General features: G+C 37.3%; 1 protein-coding gene across 3 annotated transcripts; it reads left to right on the top strand.

The window, feature by feature from the left end:
- The first annotated feature begins 5,587 nt into the window (after nt 1-5,587).
- On the top strand, nt 5,588-17,838 carry vax1 (ventral anterior homeobox 1). 3 transcript variants are annotated; one of them, XM_059520200.1, is made up of 6 exons: nt 5,588-5,757; nt 7,663-7,755; nt 9,010-9,147; nt 10,071-10,960; nt 12,692-12,879; nt 15,578-17,838. In XM_059520200.1, exons 4-6 carry the CDS (start codon nt 10,744-10,746, stop codon nt 16,124-16,126), a joined length of 954 nt encoding a protein of 317 aa, XP_059376183.1. In that variant the 5' UTR covers nt 5,588-5,757; nt 7,663-7,755; nt 9,010-9,147; nt 10,071-10,743; the 3' UTR covers nt 16,127-17,838. The 3 variants fall into 3 exon arrangements, with proteins under 3 accessions (XP_059376183.1, XP_059376181.1, XP_059376182.1); XM_059520198.1 differs by having other exon boundaries at nt 9,010-10,960; XM_059520199.1 differs by lacking the exon at nt 5,588-5,757 and adding an exon at nt 6,463-6,579 and having other exon boundaries at nt 9,010-10,960.
- Nucleotides 17,839-19,271: the final 1,433 nt, after the last annotated feature.

Here is a 19,271-nt window from a genome sequence, read left to right as displayed (position 1 = left end):
CACAATTCCTGCCGGCCCAAAACTCGAACTCACAACCTTTCGATTGCAAGTCTGACTCTCTAACCATTAGGCCACAACTTCCCCTCAAACACAGTTTACATACAACATTACACTTTCTTACATTTCTCCTCTCTCTGTCTCAAGTTCAAGTTCAAGTTGCTTTATTGGCATGACATTTGAGTTACAGTATCGCCAAAGCATTTAGATACAGAATAAAATATAAAATATGATTACAATAAAATACAATACAATAAAAATAGCAGCAGATAATATTTCTAATAATAATAATAGTAATTATATACAATTAAGAATATCAAATAAAACAGTTGAATACAATAAATGATCCCTTTCGTATGGTGTGTATGGTGTATAAATATTTAGCAGCTAGTGTGATTGCCGTCTCATTCTCTCCAAGTATATAGAGTAGTTTCTCTGAGTCATTTAGAGACAAGAATGAACGATTCAAAGCTTCAAACTGTGGGAAGAATGTTTCTCTTGTAGTGCTGTATTTGGGAAGTGTTTCTCATCCTCTGTTTGATTCAGCTCACAGTGTTTGCACAGTCTCTCTTCTCTCGGTAGCCAGGATCTTTTATGTCTACCAATCTCTATTTCCAAATCATGATCACTGAGTCGATATTTTGAAAGGATTTGTCTTTCTTTTAATTGCTTGAGTGATAAGTAATTTGCCAGTTTTGTGGTTCTGTTTAGGGCCGAATAACACTGGAGTTTGGTTTGGAGCTCAAATTCATTTTTTCATTTTTCATCTTAATTATACTTCAGATTTTTGTCAATTAGTTTCTGAATGTTGGGGTTGTGATTTGAGTCTGACTCAGTTTGGGTTTCCTTCATCAGGTGAAGCACGAGTGTGTTTCTCTCTCTCTCACACACACACACACACACACACACACACACTCTTTCTCTCTCTCTCTCTCTCTCTCTCTCTCTCAGAGTATATCCGTAAGTCATTACTATGGAATGATATTGCGGACTTTATTCAAAAGGCATTGCAAATTGTATTTGCAATTGCGTTTTCAATTTGTGGACGCATAAAATGTGACATAATCCAAACGCAAATGCAAATCGCGCATTACCGTTTTCATTTTCGATTAAGTGAATGCACAGTGTCTGCCAAATTTAAAATGGAAATGCAAAGTCCGTTTGCAATTGTGTTTCCCATATCTTAGGAGCTATGAGCCTGTCATATTTAAATAGCAATATTAATTACCACATTTGCCTTTTCACTCTCTCTGCACTGTGCATGTAAACTGCCAAAACTCAAATGGAATCGCAATACCTTTTGCATTTGAATTTCCAACGTCTACACGGAAACCTGTCAATCAAGTGACAGGGGTGGGGCCGTTTTATTGGGCGTGTTTGCATTGGGAAGTGACGATCGTACTAAAATGTAATATGTTTTTACTAGGGTAAATATGAGTTAACGATAGTGTTTATAATTAAGCCACAGTAACCACAAATGTACAGTTGTCTTAGACGAATTCTCCTTGATTCAGCAGCTGCATGATGTACAGCTGAGAGTCCTGTCTTGAATCTAGAGATCTGGTGTTACTTCAGTGTAGCTTGGTAGCTCAGTGGTTAGTCACTGTTATCTCTCACGGCAAACAGTCTTTTAGCGCGTGTTCGAAACCCGGGCCGACACAGACGTTCTTTATTTTTTTGTTTATCCTACTAACTTCAGCCGCCAAACGGGCGATCATACAGTGAGGAAAATTGCAGTAGTCAAGGCGAGCTGACATGTTATCAAGTACGCTGCTGTTTGCAGAATTACCGGACCTGCGTCCTCGCAGACATCACACTCCCGAATCGAATGCACAAAGTCTGAACTACTGAGGATGCAAGTCCGAAATCAGCGGCTGAAGTTAGTAGGATAAACAAAAAAATAAAGAACGTCTGTGTCTGCCCGGGTTTCGAACACGCGCTAAAAGACGGTATGCCGAGAGAGATGACAGTCACTAACCACTGAACTACCAAACTACACTGAAATAGTACCAGATCTCTAGATTCAAGACAGGACTCTCGGCTGTACATCGTGCAACTGCTGAATCAAGGAGAATTCGTCTAAGACAACTGTACATTTGTGGCTACTGTGGCTTAATTATAAACACTATCGTTAACTCATATTTACCCTAGTAAAAACATATTACATTTTAGTACGATCGTCACTTCCCAATGCAAACACGCCCAATAAAACGGCCCCACCCCTGTCACTTGATTGACAGGTTTCCGTGTAGACGTTGGAAATTCAAATGCAAAAGGTATTGCGATTCCATTTGAGTTTTGGCAGTTTACATGCACAGTGCAGAGAGAGTGAAAAGGCAAATGTGGTAATTAATATTGCTATTTAAATATGACAGGCTCATAGCTCCTAAGATATGGGAAACACAATTGCAAACGGACTTTGCATTTCCATTTTAAATTGGGCAGACACTGTGCGTTCACTTAATCGAAAATGAAAACGGTAATGCGCGATTTGCATTTGCGTTTGGATTATGTCACATTTTATGCGTCCACAAATTGAAAACGCAATTGCAAATACAATTTGCAATGCCTTTTGAATAAAGTCCGCAATATCATTCCATACATTACCTCTATTACAAGGTATTGCACTTGCAAAATATAAGATTCGAGAGAGTCTTGTCTGCAAGCCGAGCACAATGTGGCCTATCCCACCATGTATGCGCCACCGGTATGCGCGCTCATAATGGAAGCAACGCGGTCGCCACGCACACGCGGTGCGACACGCTCGTTTTTTTCCAATCGCGTCAGCACCGTATAGAGTTAAAAACATCTCAACTTTTCAGAGAGCCGCAAGCGCACTGCGGGTCATGTGACAAGAACCAATCAATCAGCTTCATCCTTTCCCGCAACAACGTTGAAAGCTCAGCCAAGATGAAGGAACAGCTTATCATAGCTGTATATGGATTGCCATTGTGAAATAAATTTAGTAGCAGAGCTACTGCAAGCGATTTTTAGTGCTGCAAATCCATTTATCCTTTGCTCTTCATGGAGAGAGCGCGTCATGGTTGCTTAGCAACGGCAGACGCCTCAGGGGCGCAACTGCCCGAGCGTTTTGGAAACAAGGAGAAAGCGGCGCGCCGCGGTACCCCTCAAGCTGAGATGTTGATGTGATGTGATATCTGATCTAAGTGGGCGTGTTGTGCGTAAGGTAGAGAGGGCATGACTGATGATAGTGTCCTGGTCCAGTCCAGTCATGACAACGCGATTCTCAGCCTGCGCTGCAGCTGCGTAATCAATTTTATTTTTAAAAATAATTTATATATTTTATATTCAAACCGAAAACATGATGTGATTAACACTCAAGTCATTCAAGTCATCCTGTCTCAAGTCAAGTCAAGTCCCGAGTCTTTAACTTCCAAGTCCGAGTCAAGTCTCAAGTATTTTATTTTTTGTCAAGTCAAGTCACAAGTCATAAAAATGTCGACTCGAGTCCAAGTCACAAGTCCCCATGTCTGCTGATAGGTAACATTATTTTTCAAAAACTAGCATGTTCACTACGTTGTCAGTGGGTGGGGCAAATACATCTTTATTTAATTCACAGTAAAGCACAAAAGACACGCTGTTTCAGTGAACCAATTACAGACTAGTTGTAAAATGACTAATTCCTCTCTTTCTTTAAGGTGCCTACTAGTCTCCACCATAGATTGTTGTAAAAACAGGTCCCCAGCGCGCGCTTGAGTGCTCTGTAGTTGTGATGGTTGTATCAATAACAGACCATTGTAGGGATATAAATAAAAGGTTCTGCTCTAAGCATGTAAGTTACAAGTTTGTGAAAATACTCCAAGTGTCAGGTAAACATAAAGCAGATTATGAATAAATTTAAGATTCACAAATACACCAGACGCGAGAGGCGCGATGCAACACGACAAATCCATGCTCCGGCACTCTAGGACAATTTCAAATATTATTAAATAAGAGAATTGTGAAATAGTTTCCTCAAAAATATGAAGCAGCACAAGTGTTTTCAGCATTAAAATAATCAGAAATGGTTACTTTGCAGCAAGTCAGCATATTCGAATAATTTCTGAAGGATTAGGCCTGTGACAATATTTCACAATATTACAGTGTTTACTGTATTTTTAATAAATAAATGTAGCCTAGTCTTGGTGAGCATAAGAGACTTTCCAAAAAAAAAAAAAAAAAGGTGAAAAAAATATTTTTCTCTACAAAAGGTTTCGAAAAAGTTTGGGAACCACTTAGCTCCCTACCAAGCAATAGCCTAATAAATACCAATATTTATTTATTTAAAATAATAATAATAATAATAATAAAACATTGTTTTGATGTACCTTTCACATTAATGCTGGCTGTGTTTTGTGTTTTAACTGTTTTACTGTTTAAATTTAGCTTTAAAATGTCTATAATAGACAGTTTAATGACAAGCTCAATGTGAAAAACTGCCCCATCTCGCCGTTTGTTGTCAAACCGTTATCAAAGAACTGTATCTTTTTCGGTGCCACTGGGCCACAAATGTTCAAAACCATTTTGTAGCCAAAACTGTAAGGTATTCGTCTATACAGGATTTTTTTTAAAATAACAATAATGATATATTTATTGTAACAAATAATTAATGTCATAAATGAAAGTTACAACTAGGCTCGCGCGAAGTCGTTATGTCACCAGAAGATGGCGTCAGATGCTAAACTGTAGGGGACCTAGGAAGCGTCGTCACAAACGCAAATGTGCTCAAAGTCTGTTTCCATTCTCCACATTTTTGTAAATAAGTTTTAACCTACGTTTTCTTTTCCCTGGCTACCTTTGATTATAGATACTTCTCCAATGACCAACTGCTGAAATATATCAACTACTGACGGTATGTGTTCCCAGATTTTGTTCGCGTTCTTCGCTTAAAGAAATCTTAAGAAACACATTTCAGTGTGCAGTTAAGGTGTCATAACAAGACTTTGTATTGACTGTGTCGTTTTGAATCACTCCAGCACAGTCCCATTCATTCACATACAGATCCTCTTTTCCCAAAAAGTCGCCCATACAAATTGTCAGTGTATTATACTCCACAGCGTGTCGCATTCATTTACCCTCAAACTCATAGCGGTGCTGTAACAGATTGAGGTTTTTAGGATGCTCCTATAAGTACAGCTTTGTGGATAAAATCCCGAGACCAAGCTTAAGTGGGACGGTAAAGGGGGAAGGGAGATCTTTATCCTGAAAAGCCAAAATGCTGCATGAAATTTTATAACTGCAGATTGTTCCACTGGGGAAACATTTCTTGTCAGAAAATTACTTTCAAATCTATTATTTTTTAGATAAAATAACGTATTTATCAGTGCAAATATGTTCGTTTGTGTAAAGAGGAGGGAAAAAAAACTTAATGAAAATGTTTACAGTTCCTTTGTTTAGAAGATTAAATGTTTTTCTTTCAAATGACTTTTTTCCCTTCGATTACAAAGCTTTTGTGTGTCTTTTGAATTATTTAAAAACTTTAAATGACTGTACTTTTTAATTTAACAAGACCATGTTGGCATTTGTTAAAGCTTTTGTTGCACATAAAAGGAAACTGAAAACACAAATTCCCCATCTCTTTGCAGCCCAGCTCATTTAATTGAAATTGGAGTGATTGTCTGAGATGTCTCAAAGATGAGCGCCATGGCTACAAACACCCCTCCTGCTCCACCTGTAATGGCCCTGAAACCCCACATTAGACCCTCACAAAATGTGCTCTGATGAGAAACCTCAGCTTGTGAGCTTAAACACAGACTCCAGGTCAGACTGACACACAGATGAAGCTGTGTTTTTTTCTCTCTCTCTGCTGGTATTATATATTCTATTATGATTTGAAGATGGTTCCTAGCATGTTTTGAACAGGAGAGCCAGAGGCTAAGAGATGGTATTGATTTGTAAAATCTGAATGAAAGGCTTTAGGTAACAGAATGGAAGAGAAAGAGAGGAAACACTGATGACATGCCCTCCAGAATAATTATCTGTAAATCACTCCTGTTTGAAAACAGCCAGGTCTGTGTCTAATCCTTGAGAATATACAAACCTCCATGCAATTTTGAGACATTGTAAAACAATGAATATAAAACCTGCCTGAAAGTACCAGAATTCATTTTTTTTTACTTGATTGTCTACAAATACACACTTTATAATACACATACTCTACACAATCAGATAGCATATTTAATAAATAATATAGATAGATAGATTTAAATCTATAGAGACCCCTTTAAAATACACTTAAATACAAACACCTCTATTGTTTTCATTTATTTTTGTTTGCACTGTTTATCTCTTTTCAATTTCTATACATTCTGTTTTTTGCCAAAACGTCATAAATCATTGGAATAATCACCATGTAATTCAAACCTGTAAGCATTATTATGTTGTGGATTCTTGTTTAAGTGCAGGCCATGTCTTTATTTACATGTCACATGAAGGTTCAAAATCCTGAACTTTCTTACTTTGTCTAGATAGAAGCAGCTGTCTGCTTCATCCCCCCCAACACAAGCAACAATCCACCTTTGTGTGAGAGTATGAACCTTTCAGAATATCATTTCAGAACAACCCCTCTCTAGCAGTAGCATGGTATATTTAGAAACCGTTCCCAGGTTTTGGCTCTACTTGTACATTTGACACGTCGTAGATGGCAGAAAGAGGTACGAGGAACATTAGCAGAATAAAGGTGCTAGCGATATAGAAGAGAGCCTGCTTAGCTCTACTAATGAGCTATTAAGAGCAAGATAGGACTCAAGTCTCTCCCCCTCGGCCTCTTTAGCAGCCAAAACACACTTTGTCTGGTAATGGGTGTATTAGCAGAGTAAGAATGAACTGGTTTTAGTTGGGGGTGGCGAGATAGGTCTGTGTGCATGATTTTTTTACCCTATTACAGAAGCATAATTCAAGGTTTTTATTGTTGAAACACGGAAATACAATGGCACCTAGACTTTAGTGCCTTTATTTTTATATTATTTTATGTATTATCACAGTGTTGTAATTTAGTTTTACAAACCGATGAACAATTTGTAATTATGGATGCGTATCAATGCCAAAACGGTTTAACTGTCTATTTTAGATATTCATATTTTTTATTTTTCAATATTGTTATTTAGTTTTGCATTCTAATTTTCACATTTTTAAGTTTGCTTAAAGTGAATGTTTAATAACACTATTAAATGGCACTTTTTATACTGAATATTTCTCTTTATAAAGTGTATAATTCACTTGCAGAGTTTAAAATTATTTTTTGTCGTCGTTTTATTTTATTATATTTTCAACAAAAAGTTTTTTTTTTTTTTTTTTTACAATATTATTTAATAAAATAGTATAGAATTTCAATGTCAGCCATTTATTGGTTATCGGCTGTAACATTAAAACTAAAATAAAATAAATTAAAACCAAAATGAAAAATTTTATTTATATAAAAAATATAATATTGGTGCATAATGATACATATGTATGTATTTATTTTTGCTTGATTGTTAATCAGTTTTTGTGACATTAAACAGTTCTGAAATGTAATCAATATTGAACTGTGGGTGTCTGAATAGTTTAACACATTCATAACATCCACATAGACATTTTAAGAAGCAGGTATTCTAAATGAAAGTAGTGATCAGTAGTCCTGGCCTTTTTTATCATTTTTATGCACTGTTTTTCCAAAATCCCCAGGAGGTTTGTAAAATCTTGGAGTTCTGCGTAACCCACTTGCTGCATCGCCCAGACTCAAAGGAGCTGCACAAAATGTGCCCTTCCCATCTTCAGGTATTGTCATGTCATGTCTTGTTTCTAATTTATCTATTGATATGTCTCACCATCTGTCTTTTTGTCTCTATCTATGTGTGTTTCCACCTATCTCGCCTTTGTCCCTCTTCTCTTTTGACGCTGAAGTGTTTTGTTGTCTCTAAATAAATGAGGTGGGTGAGTTTTGCCATTCTGACTCTGTGGGCTTTACTTACCATCTGATGGGAGGCTTTACCAGCAGTGACACAATAGAGACAAACAGAGAGGAAGAGGAAACAGCACTCATATTGTTCTGGGATCTTCACAGCTACTTCATTAGGGGATATCTGAATAACCTTCACACAGAAATGTAAAAAAAAAAAAAAGATAGCCAAAAGCCCAAATATGAATAAATATATAATATGTCGAAAATATTAGCATTTCAGAATGTTATGACTGCTATTGTTAACGACAGAAATGACTAAACTGAAGGTCAGGACATTAATTTTCAACACAAATCACTAAATTGTTGCGTTTTATGAGGCTTTAGACGCTGTCAGTGCAGTTTGATTTCTGATAATGTGTCCCTCATACCACTCACATGATTATAATGAAAATACAGTGGAATTTATATTTCCACTCAAATATTTGTAATACTTTTAAGTATCAAAAGGTTGAGGCGTAATTTGCATGACTGCAGGATCGAACATTTCCTGACACACTATCTGCAGTACATGAATTGGTAGTTAACCTGGTTAACACACCAGCTTTAAACAAGAATAGTCTAAGCTCGCTGGTTCGGTGGCACTCTAGTTATTGGACCAGCATAGGCATTTTATTCATATTGATCAGCCATGTTGGAAGCTGGTTGACCAAGTTGTTCCTACTGGTAAAGCTAGGTGAGACACATGCACTATCAAAATATGTGTTGCCTTTGTGCTGTACGTTATCTACCCCTAAAGTATACTGGTACTTTAATGGTTGATATTAGTAACCCAAGGGTTAATATTAATAACTACTTGTATCTGAGGGGTCAATATTCATAATTTAAAAGTAAATATATGTATTACTACCTTAAGAGTTGATATTAGTAAGTTAAGGTTACATATTAGTTCCTTAAATGTTGACATTTATAACTTCAGAATTCATATTAGCATCTTTAGGGTTGATATTCGTTACTTAAGGGTATATATTAGTAACTTAAGAGATGATAGTGACTAAAGAGAGAATATAAGAGTCTTAAAACAAAGTGGGAACCCTCATCCCAAACCTAACATATGTTGTTCTTTTCAACAGGTATCACACAGGACCGACAGTATTCAAAAGCAAAAGCTATTTGAAGACGCCTCTGCACCAAGACATTTTAGTGTCCCACAGCCTCTGTGCAGGACATCTTCATCTTTTGTTGGCCTGGAACATCTCAGACCACAGCTGGTGCGCGTCCCACCAAACTCTTTTTCCCAAGCTCAGTGCAGAATCACCCCGTTGCCCCTGCGGCCCCCTTTCGTAGCCTCCTCTTACCTTTTCTTTAAACAATCCCTCCCTCTCATCTTTTCTTTAAACAACCTTTCCCTCTCTCCAACAGGCTGCCCCACACACTCGGTAAATGAAGTTAGTCCAGCACCCCCCTCCCCATCCTCTTCTGCTCCCTACCAGACACACTCACAGAATTGTTTGTTAATAGTCCAATTAGATAATTGCCATCTTTCACTCCTTTTGCTCTCCGTTTCCCATAAAGGACTGAATGGCTTTGGGAGGGGGGGAGTTCAGCATGAAGAGGGCCTCTGGCCCTGCAAGGTGACAAGAAGGGTCTGAGTCTGTTCCCTGCTCGCAGCCATTGGCTTGAATTGAATCATTGTAGCCTAATCAATGGTCTTATTGGATTACAGACCACTGCTGTTCCCCCAGATATTGTTGCGTTGACAATGAAAATAGGCGAGACTGAGTGGGTGGGTGTGTAGTGGTGTGGAAGGAGTGGAGGAGGGGGGTCGCTTTGGGTGTTAGCGTTGGGATCTCGGACAGGTTGAGTTTTTTTAGCTGTGCTTTAACAGGTTTCTTGTAGGGTAAGGTGGATAAGTGATGGTAGCATTGGATTGGGGTTTGGATTAGAGGTGCTGGGTAACTCAAAGTGGTTGTGCGCACTGTCCCCCATTTGACAGAGTTCCCTTGTGTTCATATCTTTCTTTTGTCAATCCGTGTTCATTACCACTACAGATTCCGAGCGAAGTGGATTCCATTTTTTTTCGTATTCCAGGTCTCTCCGCCTCCCTCATTCTTTTTCTCTGTCTCTCTCTCTCTCTCTTTTGCTCTCCACCGATCTTTTCCTCTCTCTCTTTTCGCTCTTTTGCTTGTATTAGCTCCGAGGGTGCAGCTTGTGGTATCGGGCCGTTATCCGGGGGGAGATTCGCAAGCCTGTACGTAAAGTTAGCCCGACCAAACATCTACAGCCTAAGAGCAGGAGAACAGCCAGTGCTGGGGCATCGAGGAATGAAGTGGAACTTTTCTGACGGTCCATAATTGCGCGTGGTGGCGATTCGAGGCAAATCATCTCCCTTGAACCTTTGCGAACGAGGGTGGAAAGGGGGGTCGGAGTGAGTGGACCCCTCAATCAGGACAATGTGTATTTCCCAAACAGTTTAGAGTATTCATGAGGTTACGCAAATGTGGAGGCAGCAAAATTACCGTAATCAATTGAAGCGGCGAGCATGCGTCTGTCCACAGCTCTGATTACCCGGAGATCAGGCTGATGTGAATGTTACAAGGAGAGGAGCTGTTAAATTGCTGTTGAATTTGGGTGAGAAGTCTATGATCATTGGGCAAGTGAGTCTGCACAGAGATAATAGAGCAGATCAGTGGACCGGGCAAGTGCTGGTGGCACATTAGCTATCTGACTTCGACTCCAAGCTGCTGTTTTACAGAAAGACCAAACCTATATTACCCAGAATAAGCAGTGTGTGTTAATACCCGAATAGTTATTTCTTTCCAACAAGGAGAAAAAGAAGGCAAAATCTTCGTAGAGGATAGGAGACTATGGAAGTCCACTACAGCCAAGACTCAGAGCCTGGAATGTTGCTGAAGAATGGACTAAAGGAGGGGAAAGAGGGAAAGGATTCCCAGGGGAACATTTCAAAATCGTTCCTGAAGGACCAGCAGGAGTCCTTCTCTCCATCCGGACCGGTGGAAAACTGCGAAAAGAGCCGGACGAGCTCAGGAGATCCTGATTACTGCCGGAGGATTCTAGTTCGAGGTAAGTTTAAAAACACTCCCATGGAGCTTTCTGTATATTTTGTTCTCCAAAAAAAAAAAATTGAAAATCAACTTAACGGGAACTTTTAAATTTAGCTTTTTGTGATAGTTCTTCTGAGTCGCTGGTTTGATTTTTTATTATAATTGTTTTTCCTCCATGAGTGAGTGTATAGATTTGAGCATGCACAAGTGTTCATAATGCAAATTGATCTTTGCTGAATTGACAACTGGACAAAACTAGGTCTCGTTTGAAGTAAAACAATTATGACTGTTATCTTTTCAGCTCTTTTGGTGTGTCTTATAGCTTTCTGATCCAATTTCTCCGCTGCAAATATTTGCAAATGCTATTTAAAAGAATATCAAACATGTATTACTATTGTGGACATAAACACACAAATAAATAGAATAATTATAAAATCTGGAAAGTACTTTAGAACTATGTTTGTGAGGGTTTGATTTCTTTACAGTACAGTTTCTGTGATTGTGAGATTTCAGAAATTATTTTGTTCTTTTTATACATATATATTTATATATATATACATTTATACATTTTTTACTTTTTTTTGCATAGCTGATTATGTTGGTTATCATTTTAGATAGTCTTACCATCTCTGCCTTTTTATATATATGCATTTATATATACTTAACATTCACATTAAGTTTTTTTTTTCAGATAATAGAATGTTTTTTTCAACAATTTAGCTAAAAGCTGCTTGTCTATATTTGTATTAAATTACTAAGATAGTTGTGGAGCCCCTGCTGCTTGTGTCAGCTGATTGTGAAATTCTGGAGAGCAATCAGCTCCATTAATTTATTTAGGTTGTGAAGCTAAATCTAGGTCAGTCTCGGAGGCCTGCTGAAATATGAGGAAATTAATCTGATGAAATTATTGTGTAATTTCTTCAGTCACAATTCAGCAGCCAGTACAATTATTCAGTATGTGGATTTGAATAATTATGGAGACCAGTGTGTGTTTTTTTTTTAATTATCTTGAAGATGACACAAAGCTTAACTAATTTTTTAAGAATGTTGTTATTGCTTAAGAATGCTGGAGCACGGTTCTACACATCACAAAGACACAAATAACAACAAACATAATAACTTTAATAACTCACCAGCTAACATGTTTGGTGCATTTTTTAGATATTTTATTATTACTTTGGTTTTTAAATCACGCATTTATCTCTCTGTTTTTGTGCATTTACTTTATTAAATACTTAATTGTTCAACATTTTTAGTAATCATTTCGTCCGTTTTGAGATCGAAGACCCATTAGAAATATTTATGACATGCAAAAGAAAGAAAAATACAAAATTGTTTTGCAGTATGATTTGACAGACTTTTTTGTATATTTGTGTTTTATGCAAGTTTTTAACTACTATTTTGAAATGCTTTAAGCTTTAATTTAGCATTTTTATTTTAGTCAACACTATTTTCCTACATGGTGAATTGTTAGGATTTAAAATGAAAAAATTTGTTTTAATTACTAAAATAATAAGAGTCCTACCTACAAAACAGTGACATATTTAACAGCTTGTGGTGTAAAAATAATTATCTTGATTAAAAACTTTTAATGTTTTGTTGGTTATTTAGCCACAAAAATTGTGCAGTGAATGATTACCTATATTACATTTTTTCTAATGATTTCTTCAAATTATATGAACAGGTACTTTAACGCTAATCTTATAGCAGGTATGACAATTTGCTAAAAATATTTTCTTATCACATTTAGATGCCAAAGGTTCAATTCGAGAGATTATTCTCCCTAAGGGTCTGGATCTAGACCGACCAAAGCGTACTAGGACCTCGTTCACAGCAGAACAGCTGTACAGACTGGAGATGGAGTTTCAGCGGTGCCAATATGTTGTGGGACGAGAACGAACCGAACTTGCTCGACAACTTAACCTGTCTGAAACTCAGGTACACGATCAAATGCACATATCCATACACACAAATACAAGTGCATAGAAATAAAACAATCATTATACTACTGAAATGAACCAGTACAATAAAAACACAAAAATAATCACGCAAATGGACTCTCCCAAACATATTTATCCTCATGACGCATGTTTGAGGCATAATGATGAATATTATTTAATGTAATTAAAATGTATTGTTGATGTTGATGCTCTGTACAAATGAAAAGACTACCTGGTTACAAGCTGTTCTGACTATGATTTTGATGTTTATTTAATTATCATTTTGATCATCCTGTGGCATCCCTTCAGACCACGTAAAACATCAGTGATCCAATCACATCTTCCTCACATTTTCTCGGATAATTCCCTTTTTTCTGCCCTCTCCATCAGTGCAATAGTTTGATGGTTTGTTAGTGACATAAATGCCCGCTTTACAAAAATAAGCCTAGCGATGCATTTGCGGCACATGCTTTGCGCGGGGGTCAGCAAGAGGTCACAAGCTTGAGATTACATGACTGAACTGTACATGCACTCTCTCTCTCCCTGCCTCGATTTATCCCTCTCTCTCTCTCTCTCTCTCTCTCTCTCTCTCTCTCTCTCTCTACGTGTCTCCCTGGATAATCTGCCGTGCGGGGAAACTCTGACTGTAATAGTAAAGCTAATTTTGGAACCTACGTTTGTATTTGTTTATTCATTAGTAATCATGTTCATTATACAACATGTTTGCATGGCCTACAGTACTACATTTATTAAGGAAAAAAGACATGATACAAAGACATCTACTTATTCTCACTACACCACTCAATCTTTCAGTCATGTATTGATCAGAGCTCCCCTAATTAAACACCCTGAACACCTGCAGACCGGCAATGCGGTCTCAAAGTTTCTAATTCTATTGGCCATTTGAACTGTGTCACATTCTATCACATCATCACCCCACTAACGACTTTAAAATTCTTCTGCTCTCCTGTGGGGTGAAATGAAGACATTTAAAGCCCAGAGGCAGATCGGTGCTGCGAACACAGGGAGCACAATAGAGTTAGCTTCGCTAATGCCCTCTCTAATGCCCCGTACTGCAGTGCAGCTCCAATCCATGCCTTGATTACATTAAAGCTTCCCGTGTCTGTTCTTAGCCGCCTGATGAGGAGGATGAATTGCTCTTTAATGACGACTTCGTGAAATTAACATTGTGTTCCGAAACACGAAACATTCTGTGGAAAGATCAAACATCCATTTGTGAAAGTGTACCAGCAATGCATCTGGTAGATTTAAGAATGCACAGAGAACGACAGAAAATATTATGTTTTTATAAAGGTGGAATAGCTGGTAATTCATTCTTTTTTTTTTCTTTTTTTTTTTATGAGCTTCCGGGTCATAGTATCCACAAAACATTGTGAGATTAAACAACTGCAAACAACAAATGTGCATTTTAGTGATTTAGAGACAATAGCAGGTTTAATATGATGATAAATCAATATTTAGCATGCACTTGTGTAACTAGCAGCTTTGTTAAAACAGCAGCATATGCTTTATTTAATAATCTTGATCTATCCAAAACATTTAAATAGTATTACGATATTTATTGTGATGTATTTAAGTGGTTTATTTTAGTGTTATTTTTATATGTGACCGTTAAACTGCATGATACAATTCTGAGATGTTAGTCATACTTCATTGTTCTTATTCCTCTGAAGCTATTATAGATCATTTGAAGTACAGCGAGTATAAAGCGTGCCTCCTTTTCTCTATAGAAAATAAATATATATTATGATTTTGTTCTGCCATTGGAACTTGATTTTAAACATGTATTATCAGGAAATTGCCATTCCTCTTTCTTTGTAATCCTAAATTAAATGGATACAGTACAATTGTGTGGTTCAAAACCATATTGATCCATCCGTCCTTGCTAAAGGAGGAAATGTTTGGTGTTTTTCAAAACAATACACTCTAAAACAAAAAAGGTGCTTAAAAGGTTCTTCATAGCGATGCCATAGAATAACCATTTTTGGTTCCACAAAGAACCTTTTAGAACCAGTCAAAGGTTCTTTAAAGAACCATCTTTTCCCTACCTTTTTATAATCTGAAGAACCTTCTTTCTCCACAAAGAACCTTTTCGTGAAACAGAAAGGTTCTTCAAATGTTTAAAGGTTCTTTATGGAACCATTTAGACAAAAAGGTTCTTTTTATGGCATCGTGAATCACCTTTATTTTTAAGAGTGTAAATGCATGTTTTTGTTCATTAAATAGGTTTATATTTACAGTTACCTTTTTATTTCAAAATAAGTGTCACTTACACTTTTCAAAATTAATTTTATTTTTAACTAACCCACATTTTTTTTACTGCTCCAAAATACATATTAAATTGGTGCAATAAGAATTAAACATTTCCACTGCTTATTTAAAAAGATTTACATTCTACATAATCTAATTACATTTGAACTTTTATAGTTTCTATAAACAGACTTCTATAATTAACGTAATCTAAAAAAAAATCTAAGAATTGTTTTACTTTGTTAACTTTATCTTAATTTATTTTTATGTATTTATTTTTATTTTAATATAAATAATTAATTTCTATTAATATTTAAATCAGTCTGAAGTAGGATTAACATAGTAGTGTTATGCAGGCTTACTGTATTTTCCATATTACATTGCTTTATGTTCTGTTTTCATTTCTATTATCATTCTCTCTGCAGGTAAAGGTGTGGTTCCAGAATCGTCGCACTAAGCAGAAGAAGGATCAGGGGAAGGATTCCGAGCTGCGCTCCGTGGTCTCTGAGACAGCCGCCACCTGCAGTGTCCTGCGTCTCCTGGAGCAGGGCCGGCTCCTCACTCCCCCAGGCCTGCCAGGGTTGCTGCCCCACTGCGGGAGCTCGTCACTAGGCTCAGCCCTGCGTGGGCCGTCTCTGGGCATCACCGCTAATGGAGGCTCTTCCAGCAGCAGTAGCAGCAGCGCTGCTAGCTCAGGCACAGCCGGGGGGAGCCCGCCGCTGCCGACGGTGACCAGTTCGGGGACAGTCACAGGGCTGCAGGGATCTCCGCCTGCCCATGGGCTGTTTAGCTTCCCTATGCCCTCTCTGCTTGGGTCGGTCGCCTCACGCATCTCCTCCACCCCACTCGGCATGGCCGGATCCCTTGCGGGGAACTTGCAGGAACTTTCCGCCCGCTACTTGAGCTCGTCCGCCTTTGAGCCATACTCGCGGACCAATGGCAAAGAAGCGTTAGACAAGAAAGCTTTGGAATGATCGCTAGGGGTTTCTGTTTGTCAGTTTATTGTTATTGTTGTTATTTTGAAATTAGTTTGAGCTCTGGTTATCTCCCTTTTTTTAATCGCTTTTGCCCCTTTTGGCTCATCAGTGCTGTTGTGTATCCAATCTTGCATTTTTCATGTCGTCAACCTACACACGTGATGCCTCTCAGAATTGTAAAAAGGGGGACTTATACTTTTCAAAAATGAGGATTTTCAGAGCATTTTGCACTAAATCAAATTTTCTCCAAATTGAGCTTGAGGAAGGAATGTAGCAAGAGATTATAGAGGGGAAGAGAGATGAAAATGGTTTGCTGAGGCAATATTTTCGGGGCACTTTTTTTTCCCTTATACCTTTTTTGGAGCTGGACAGCTATATTCAGATTAAAAACTAATCTGACAGCTGCTGGGTAAAAACAAAACAGTACAGAACATGGACCCCCGATAAAAACTGAACTCATGGTAACATCCTTCACGTTTTCAGTTCGAAGAGCGATCTAAATGTTTGATTTTTGCCTAGTGGCATTTGCCAAGTCTCAAATAATGAAATATACTATATTATACTGGGGTTCATTTCCAAAGGTTAGCATACAATATAGTCACACCGTGGCTTTATATACACAATTTGCTTAAAGAGGTCATGAATTTGCCATATGAAGCTATAAGATCAGATGTCTATACCATTTTGTATTCGTTTGGTTAAACATGTTCTGACTAAATGGAAGGAAAACGCTGTCACACCGTTAAATAGTCCAGTGGTCCTGTGTTCATTGTTCTCTAAATGGTTTCTGTGAGGGTTCTCCCCAAAACAAGTTTTGAAGGCAGTCTCAGTTTGTGAGTTTGTATGTCTTATATATGCAGTTTTTCTCCTCCGTGTGTGAGTGTGTGCGCGCATGTGTGTGTGCTGGTACTGAAGTTGTAGTCCTGGTTTCCATGTTTAGGTGCATGTTTAACTGAAAACCTTTCGAGAAAACTTTGGAGATGTCATTGCCTGGGATTAAGCTCCGGAGCATCTATATGACCCTTGCATTATTGGACTAAATGTATTTGCTGTGAGCGGCAACCCCTCTACCAACGGTGCAAATTTTCCAGAAGAATCTGAAGCCCTTTCTATGATCAGAGTTGAGACGAGGCAGATCTCTGAGGGATGAACAGGGTATGATTACTGTAGTATATAAGCAAGAAGATTGAATAACTAAAATTGTTATATTATTGTAAATTATTCATGTCTGTAATAAATAGATCATTAGTATATCTGCAAATAATGAAAGAATGAATGTATGGGGGGCGGGGTTTTCCGATTGAACTGCCAATCAAAGGTCTGGTGGTGTTTTTGTTAAATATCTTGAAGTTTGTGAAACTGTGGTATGAGTGTGGATATATATTATATATAACTAAAAAAAAAAATCTAAACAAAACAAATCTCTTCAGTCTTTCATTCCATGTATAAATCCTAAATTCCGTGATGGTTTCTTCATGTGTCGTTCTCAGTATCAGTGTAAATCATCCAAGGTCACTTAACACTGCCAGCTCTGACCTCGTCTGCTGTGGTGATGTTTGAGAGATACGCAGCCTTACTTGAATGAATGGTACTGAACATCTTGAAATGACAAATATTCCTACTCTTCATGTATTCAACTTATATGTAGTATCAAAGTTTCATATAGACAGTTGGTTAAACTGTTTGGTTTATGTAGTATGTATTATTCCCTTTTAATTTGGAAACAAGTTTACTGTGGGTTTACAATTCAGTTTTAAATTAATATATGGCTGATCAGTGAGATACAATGAGTGATATAAGATGAGGTAAATTAAACATTTTATTGAGGTGTGTTATGAAAGATAGACAACTGTTTTTTTCTTTTGTTTTGTTTTTTTTTTCAGAAAAGGAGAAAAAAAATCTGTCCTTGTAATTGGATTACAATTTTATTGCACTGCACAGTTGCGTTTTTAAAAGAAAGAGACTATTGAAAATAAATTGGGAAAATCAGGGCAGAGAGAGTAAAAAGATTTTTCTTTTTTATTTCATTAAATGTTTTTGAAAATTTATTTTTGAATGTTAGAGCAAAGTCTGAAGGTTGTAGAATGGCAATGACAAGCCAAATTAAAGCAGAACTTTTCAGTGCAGTTTTGCAACACTGAGTTCCGTCCTGAGCACCACATCCCAGCATTAATTTTTTTTTAATAATCCGCAGTAAAATTTTCCTTTCTTTTAATTATTATTATTTATTTATTTATTTTTAAATTTGGTTGTTAAATTTATAATTTAATTTTGTTATTTTAAGTATTACAACTTTCAATATGTGGTTCAAATGTCTGGGGTTCACGTAAAAAAAACTAAATTTAAAATAGATTTTTTTTTTTTTTTTAAAGAAAAACTTTAAATACAGTTTTTCCAATTTTGATAAATCCTGCCGTTATTGTTTGTTTTTCTCAATTGCTTATAAATGCTGGTAATAAAGTTATTTTTTTTTATTAAATTTTTTTTTTTATTTCATAATAATAAAAAAATTACAAAATAAATTAAAAATGCATAAAAATCTTAGTGGTCTAGAAACATGGGTTTCAAACACTTGTCACAACCATTTAGAAATTTGGCCTACATTTTGTATTTGATTATATGCCAGTTTTAGCTTTAGGTTTGAACCATCACATGTATGTGTGCATGTTTATATGTATTCACTGATTGGAGGCTTCTAACTAAAGGCCTTTGTCACTTTTGGTACTCGAAGTGTTTGAGCAGTCCCTGCCCTTCTGAGTCTTGGGAATCTTCCTTAAAAAAACAACGGTCTTAGCCTCCTTTCTCCCTCCCCCCCTCGCTCCATCTCTCCTCCCTCGCAGCCCAATTAGGCTGAAGGTCGAGCTGCATTGTGGTTGGGGGTAAGGGAACGGGTGGAGACGATGGGGGAGAGTGTGAAAGCTGGAAGGCGGGTGTTATTGAGTGAGACCACCAACACGTTCCCCGCGTAACATGACTAGCCCTTAAATCCCGGCCTACGGCGGGAGGAAATGCAGCATCCTGTGGGTGTTTTGTGCTCTTTGTGCGTCCCTCGCTTCCTCTTTTATTTGTGCTTACATACGGTGATCAGAGCATAAACGTACGCTGTGAAAGAAGCTTGTATGAGCGTGGAGTGGATTCGTGA

Source organism: Carassius carassius, chromosome 32 (genome assembly GCF_963082965.1).
Source record: "Carassius carassius chromosome 32, fCarCar2.1, whole genome shotgun sequence".
Classification (NCBI taxonomy): Eukaryota; Metazoa; Chordata; class Actinopteri; order Cypriniformes; family Cyprinidae; genus Carassius; species Carassius carassius.
This window is presented reverse-complemented; position numbering and strand designations above follow the sequence as displayed.

Bases quoted from the DNA above. Each gene is read 5' to 3' on its own strand.
- vax1 (XM_059520200.1), top strand. From the start codon at position 10,744: ATGGAAGTCCACTACAGCCAAGACTCAGAGCCTGGAATGTTGCTGAAG. The intron at 10,961-12,691 runs GTAAGTTTAAAA...TATCACATTTAG, and splicing joins CCGGAGGATTCTAGTTCGAG to ATGCCAAAGGTTCAATTCGA. The intron at 12,880-15,577 runs GTACACGATCAA...TTCTCTCTGCAG, and splicing joins TTAACCTGTCTGAAACTCAG to GTAAAGGTGTGGTTCCAGAA.